We start from the raw sequence: 7,835 nt of genomic DNA, 5'->3' as shown, positions 1-7,835 counted from the left end.
TCCCTCATGAAATTGCATAAGGATCATTTTTTAAAAAACTACCCACACTATGTTATAAAATATTTTGTAGAGAATCAGGATTCAATGAATGTGGAGTAACATGGGTCTTGTAATTACCCTGGAGAGTTTTATGAAAAATATGAGAAGCTGAGAATTTTAAATCTCAGATTACAGCATGATCAAAAAGAAGAAATTATACAGGACTGCATGAATCAAATGCTTTAAACTTTTTTAAAGGTGTGCTTTATGTCCTTGTTTCTAAGACTATAGATAAATGATGTCAGTATGACTAATTAAAAAAAGTCTGATTTGTTGGTTAATGCATTACAAAACAAATGAATTCACAGCTTTGAATGTAAAATGAATAAGACAAAAGACCACATCTTTTTTTTCTCACAGCTATTCATTAGCTCAGAGCAAGCTCTAATTTTAAAATGCCAGTCTAATTTCTCAATCAATGAGATCACACTGGGGAAAGGTGATGAACAGTGGCATCAGCCTTTAACTCTCAGAGAAGACTGTGGGTCTACTTAAAAACTTGATGTTTTCCCAGTATCTTGGATTAGCAGTTGAAGAAGACAAAGTTAGCAATGGGAAAAATACAAATGTTGCTTTTTAATATCTGTAAATGAGGATGATTATTGTAAGTTCTATGGGAAATTTCCTGGAAATATCCCTGTCTATGAAAATATTTTTTAAAGAGCAAAATTATAACATTGGAAGAATCCCAGTGATTAGTGAAACCATCAGTGATTGAAGAATAAGAGTTGTAATGTCTTACATATCCTCAACTATCTTATTTTGGAGACTGTGCAGGAGAAAATAATATAAAAGAGATGGAATGTAGATTATTAAAACTTTATCTCCTGGTGGTTCCAGTTCAGGATGTGCCCTGTTTCTGGAGCCAGTTAACACAACACTGAAAACAGGTACACAGTGCTTAATATGACAAATGATTTTCAACAGAAGCATATAATACAAGAGCAGCTGATTTTTTTGTATCAGGGATTAAAGTTCCTCTCCACCCCTCCAACAATTCCTATAATTTTATATTTACTCAATTACCTGTATTAAATATATACCACTGAATATTCAGGCAGATAAGTTAGGTTCAATACTAAATCCTGATAGCACATTCACAGAGATCAAATGATTAAGTAAAATGCAGAAGATATATCTGTTTTTGATTGATAAAAGGTAAAGTGATGTAATTCTAGAAATTAAGCAAATAAAAGTTTATCTTTCTCTACACTAATAAGAGTATTTTATATAGAGCTTCTAGTATTTAACCTCTATTAATGATGAGCAAATTTCTAAACTTGAGAAAAAGAATCCTTTTATAGAGAGAGGGTTGCACATCTGGAAACTTTTTTTAAGGTGTGCTTTATGTCCTTGTTTCTAAGACTATAGATAAATGGGTTCAACATGGGAGTGACCACTGTGTACATCACAGAAGCTATAGCACTTGATCTTGAATTTTGGATAGCAGCAGAACTAAGATATACTCCAAGACCTGTACCATAAAAGAGGGACACTGCTGAGAAGTGAGACCCACAAGTAGAAAATGCTTTATACTTGCCACCAGCTGATGAAATTCTCAAAATGGAGGATACAATCTTTGAGTAAGAGTAAAGGATACCAATTAATGGAATAACACCCACAATTCCAGTTGCAATATACATCAGTAGGTCATTGAAGAAGGTGTCAGAACAAGCAAGCTGGATTACCTGTGTCTGATCACAAAAAAAGTGAGGGATTTCCAAGTCTGTACAAAAAGACAATTGCAAAACCATTAAGCCATGTAAGAGAGAGTGTAGGACACTAAATAACCAGGATGCCAGCAGCAGGAGGCCACAGAGCTTGGGGTTCATGATGACCATGTAGTGCAGGGGGTGACAGATGGCCACAAAGCGGTCATAGGCCATTGCAGTCAGAAGCAAGTTTTCTAATCCTACAAAAAGCATGAAAAAATACATCTGGGTGAGGCAATTTTTATAACTTATGATATTGCTCTCTGTTTGGATATTCAACAGCATCTTTGGCACTGTGGTGGAAGTGAAACCAATATCTGCAAAAGACAGGTTAGAGAGCAAGAAGTACATGGGTGTGTGGAGGTGGGAGTCAGAGATGATGGCCAGGATGATAAGCATATTCCCAATGAAGGTGACCAGATACATCATCAGGAACAGAACAAAAAGTAGGTGCTCCACCTCTGTAGATTCTGAGAGTCCAAGGAGGATAAATTCTGAAATATGTGTTTGGTTTTCTGGTTCCATGTTGCTGATGAAACTGCTGGAAAAGATCCCAGAACAATGCAAATTTATGCACAAGTAGTGACCAGCAAAATAATATAAATACTGTGATATATCTTGTAAGCACATTGAATTATTAATTATTTATTATGTAGATATAGAGCTCTTTATCTGAAAATTCATGAAACAAATTTTCCTGCTTCCCCTTGATCTGTTTCTGACTAGCTATCCTGTCGATGATTGCTAACATTTTTTCATGGCAATACATTCTACTACAAATGCTCTTAGACATTATTTTATTTAACAATCATTTATCCATCATTTTGTACCATGACATGAAATAGTTGTCATCCTGGATATTGTTGATTGTAGCAAAATATTTTGAAGATAATTACTATTACCAAATTGCACACTTGAAATTGGTTAGAATGAGAAATTTTTTAATTTCATATGGACTACTACAATAAATAAGTTAAAAATAGTTATTTTGTATTCATTGATAGACACAATATTGTTAACATGCCATTTCATGTCATCCAGATGTATGCATTCAACTCAATCCCATTCCAAATGGCATCAAGTAATTGTGTGGATATTGACAAACTAATTCTAAAGTTTATTTGGACAGGCAAAAGTCATAGGTAGCCTGAACAATACTGAGGAAGAAGTAAGAAGTTACAGGACCCATACTATCTGATTTCAAGTCTAAATATGAAGACACAATAAAACAGTGTTGTGTTGGTGAAAGAGATGTAAACTAATATTAGTGAACTCAGAAAAGGACCAACACAAATGCAGTCAAATGGTCTTCACAAAGGAGCAAGAGCAAAGCTATGGAAAAAGTATGGTCATTTAAACAAATGGTGCTGGAACAATGGGAGGCACACGTAGAAAACAAAATGAACTTAGCCAAATATTGCATACATTTCACAAAAAGTAACTCAAAATCAATACTGTACTAAAAATAAAATGCAAAATTTAATATTCTAAAAAACTTACAGGAAAATTTAGTGGTCTGTGCTTTGGTGATGAATTTTTAGAGATAGCCCCAAATCATGATCCATGAGAGAGGAATATTTATACATTTGATTTTTTAAACTACTAAATTTCTACTCTGTAAAAGACATTAATTAGAGTGCAAGGAAAATCCAGAGATTTGGAGAAATATTTGCAAAACATATATCTGTTAAAATATTTGTATCCAAATATACAGATAATTCTTAACACCAAACAATAAGCAGGGAAACTCCCAACTAAAAAAGGTCTGAACAGAAACCTAAATGAAGATATATAGGTGGCTAATAAGAATGCAAAAGGATGCTCAATGTCCTTTTGTCATTAAGTAATTGCAAAATTAATCTGCAATGATACATCATCACACACATCTCAGAAAAAACTTAAAACCTAAACACTGACAATTCCAATAGCTGGGGAGGATGGAATGCAATATGAACTCTCACATAATGCCAGTCATAATTTAAAATGGTGCAGCCAGTGGACAGTTTGACAGTGTCTAGTAAAACAAAACATAGTCTCACCATGCAATCAAGCAATTGTACTTTTAGGTTTACAGTTCATTTTAACACTTAAAACTACCCAAAAACACACATGTGAATGTTTGTAGCAGCTTTATTTATAATCTTGAAAATCTGAAATCAATCAAGACGTCCTTCAATTGGTGAATGGATAAACACATTCTGCTCTATCTTTGGAATGGAATATTAATCAGTGATAAAACGAAATATTCCCTCCAGCCACAAAAGTCAAGGATGGATCATAAATGAATATTGTTAATTAAAATAAACCAGTCTAAACATGCTATATAAATATAATTTGTATTATATGACATTCTGGAATTAGCAAAACAAAAGAGACAATAGAATTATCACTAGTTGCCAAGGGATTAGGGAGAGGAGAGGAGAGCTGAAAAGGAGAATCTCAGCAATTTTTACAGCAGTGAAATTAATTAGTGTAGTACTATAATTATAGACAAATGACTTTATGATTTTGTTAAAAATCACTGATCTTTAGAATATAGAGAAGGAAGCTTAATATATGCAAATAAAGGATTATTTATAAGATTAAAGAAATTCCAGGATGGAATAGAATATGTGACAAAATAGTCTAACTCTATTACAAATGTATGAATCACCTCTACTTTGGGAATGAGAGGAAAAGTGCTGAAATAGTAACACTGGATATGAATGGAGTCTAGAAAAAGAAGGGAAGAGAAACTGTATGAGTACTTCTGGATAAAGTTTTTCCCACCAGTGTGTGGGTTAACAATTCTGTTACTTCTATACATGTACACTGGAATCAAACATTAAATAGATGGAGAGAAGATGAAGGGAATATGCTTCTCACTGTAGAGTTGGAGGTAGCAGTAAGAAAGGGGATGAGTCCAGAATGTTCTATGTGGCAATGATTTAGAGTTAGACACATCCACATCAACTCATAAGTTGGTTAATGTAGATAAAGAGGGTTACATGTAGTAATATTTATGGAAATGTGTAAAGGCACTGCTTTTTAGACACATATTTTCTTAATCTCTTGGTGGAGAGGGCCTAGAGGACTCAGGATCAAACAACATAGTTTGTGCCCAGACCTTGATTTTTTTAACACCATTCTCCAATAAAAATCTCCTTGGAGAAATGGCTGACTCTAAGTCAGGAAAGAATTATACAAGAAGAGCCTGGTGCATCTTTCAGTACCAGAAAATAAGTAGGTACTAAAATTAAGCCCTAACTACTGGGGTATATCTAAGATACACAAGACACAGCTGAATGAAATCCAAATGCCAAAACTGGAATAACCTGAACAAAAAAATAAAGAAAGAATTATATCACAATGCAAAGTATAAAATACATGAGTCCATAATGATATTTATAAATTGCTGAATATATTATTAAGAAGAGACAAACATCCCATTCACAAGAATTCCGATGATCTATGTTTACTTTGTTCTATCAAGAAGGTGAAGAAGAGTCCCCACTAATAAAGTGTGGGTTTCACATAGTGAAATCTTTCCAAAGCTGATATATGGAAAAACAGGGAAAGGAGGAACTTTAAAGTGGGGAAACCTGGCAAGTATTGTTGATCAATGTCAACATCAACAGTAATATGATGTACCCCAATACACGATGCAAAGAAAATAGAATTTTTTCTCTAGTGTCTTCCACTATAACCCATAATCCCAGTCAAATAATGAGAAGAAAATCATACAAATTTTAACAGGGATATTTTACAAAATACCTGAACAGCACTTCTCAATCATATCCAGGTCATCAAAAACATTTATACTCTGAGAAACTGTTATTTATAACAATTAAATATAATGTGGTCTTCTGGATGGAAGATGTTCAGAATAGAGGACAATGGGTGAGAACTTTTGGAAACTGTGTCTACTATCCCTGAAATTTTTCTCTAAGTCTAATGCTGTTTTTAAAAATAAAGTTTATTAAGAACTAAAATTACAGAAATGCAAAGGCCTAGGAACAATGAACTCCAAGCTTCATTCCAAATGCAAATATATGTCTTGAAAAGAATATTACTCTGCTGTTATGTCTCACATTCTTCATCCATTAATTCCAAAGATTGATACCAATTTCATAGAATAATTGAAAGAATTAAACAATGAACATAAAATATCCAGCATTGTGCCTAGTATTAAAGAGAACATGTTTATACGGTAGAAGCCCACATAGGTTCATTCTCCAAACCTCCATTTCCACTTCCACTATGTTTTTCCAGCCATCATTATCTCTCCAGGGATTTGACAAAAGAAATTCATTTAGAGTAGGCTTTTCACAAGGCAAGAATTTACATGAACATCACTTTCTATAAACCCTGCACTGACTCTCCAGTAACACAAAAACAAGGCTCTCTGTTGTCTGGCTGCTGCCAATGTGACCAGACTCATGTTCCACTTTTCAAAGCCTGCCTTGTTATTCATCAGATATTCAAAAGTATTTTTAAAACACAACCACAACTTACAGTTTTATTGATCCAACATCCGTGTCCCAGTCTACTCTTCTTGGTATGCTTTTACCCCATTCTGCTCCTGGAATTACTGCAATTGCTCCTGCAAATCTCAGTACAATTATTGCTTTTGTGAAGTCATCACTAACCTCCAGAAAAAGACCAAATTTCTGAATCCACTTCACCATGATATCAGCACCACCTCAGAGTATTGAATGCATTCATTTCTATGTCTCTTGCCCAATTTAGATGTAATCACTGAAATAAGGAAAAATATCCTATTTATTTTTAATTCATAGAGTATTCATCAGTGCCTACCAAAAGATATTTGATGTATAAATGTTTGTTGAAAGATTAAAAGAAATAAATAGTTGAAAGTGGTTAATATGATACTTCCATGAAGGAAGCACCATGAGTGAGAGCTAACACCAATTGAGACAGATTAGAGAAAGACAATATTTTAGTGTATCCATTACCTCCCTCCACAATCAGGCTTTTTAACTAGGCAGGGCATTGTATGATTAAGCTTCCTTTAAGTATTTTCCCTGTTGGTGCTCTTAAATTTGCAACCAATAAAAGAAGTTCCTGGACTCATAATACATTCCCCTACTCTGGTCATGATTCTGTAACTCACCTGGAAATTACCAAAGAAGATTCTGGGTTCACCAATGCAGGTTATGCCTTGAATGAAAAATGAAGTTGGGAGCTCTGCTTCCAGGAAAGGCAGGGACATGGACCCACTCATGAGTTCTCTATAAGGCAAAATTGTGTTTCCTCTTCAGCAGAGATTGGTAAAACATACTAGGGATAGTGTGGGGAAATTATCTAGCGTTTCTATGACTTAAGGGATTCATTTCCATGAGCCTTATTAATGGGGTACCCTTTTGTCTCTCTAATCCCTGAGATATTTAGTTCTCTGGAGGTAAGAAATAAAAAATGCAAATTTGTACTTCTTTTGCCCCTTGGAAAACAGCTTGAAATTTCATGTTTGTCTCTTAACCCAGTTGACTCCTTCCTCCCAGGAGGTCACCACTCCTTTGGAGTGGGCTCTAGAATTGCAATGCTTCCCATAATGATTTCCATTTACCTGGTTTTAGAGGGAGATCCTGAGTTCACTGAAACATCTTCCCTGTCTGATCTGACTCTTCCTGTTTTGTATCTCATTCATGGGGCTGCTATCTCTCAACAGTATTTCCTCTTGTTTCCATACTTCTTCTTTCTCCCCCAAGGTTAGCAATATCTGTTTAGTTCTCTTCACCATTAATTTTTCAGTCATTCAACAAATATTTATTCAGCAATATTGTATGTTGAACACAAAACTAAGGTCTGAAAATTGAGAAAAGAGTAAGATACTTTGCTCCTGCTCAAAGAGTCTAAATAGACCAAGATATATGAAAATAAAAGCAGCACTCTAAGGTGATGCTGCAGCCCTGGTGAAGTGTAATGCCATGTGAAAAAGGATCAGCTATTCCATTTATGCTACAATGCCTCCTGGGATTGTTTTTAGGGATTATGTTCAACCATAGATCACTTGGTGTAATACAGTTTAATAATATTATCTCTTCCTATACTAGGACATAGTAAGTCTCATCATTTACTTAGGTC

General features: G+C 34.5%; 1 protein-coding gene across 1 annotated transcript; it reads right to left on the bottom strand.

Moving 5' to 3' along the window:
- Nucleotides 1–1,337: 1,337 nt before the first annotated feature.
- On the bottom strand, nucleotides 1,338–2,297 carry LOC119525683 (olfactory receptor 7A17-like). The gene has a single exon (XM_037824516.1). It carries the CDS (start codon nucleotides 2,274–2,276, stop codon nucleotides 1,338–1,340), a length of 939 nt encoding a protein of 312 aa, XP_037680444.1. The 5' UTR covers nucleotides 2,277–2,297.
- Nucleotides 2,298–7,835: the final 5,538 nt, after the last annotated feature.

This window comes from Choloepus didactylus, assembly GCF_015220235.1.
Source record: "Choloepus didactylus isolate mChoDid1 chromosome 25 unlocalized genomic scaffold, mChoDid1.pri SUPER_25_unloc3, whole genome shotgun sequence".
Taxonomy (NCBI): domain Eukaryota; kingdom Metazoa; phylum Chordata; class Mammalia; order Pilosa; family Megalonychidae; genus Choloepus; species Choloepus didactylus.
Note: the sequence above shows the minus strand (reverse complement) of the source record. Positions and strands in the feature narration are given on the sequence as shown.

Coding starts and splice junctions, on each gene's coding strand:
- LOC119525683 (XM_037824516.1), bottom strand. CDS start 2,276: ATGGAACCAGAAAACCAAACACATATTTCAGAATTTATCCTCCTTGGA.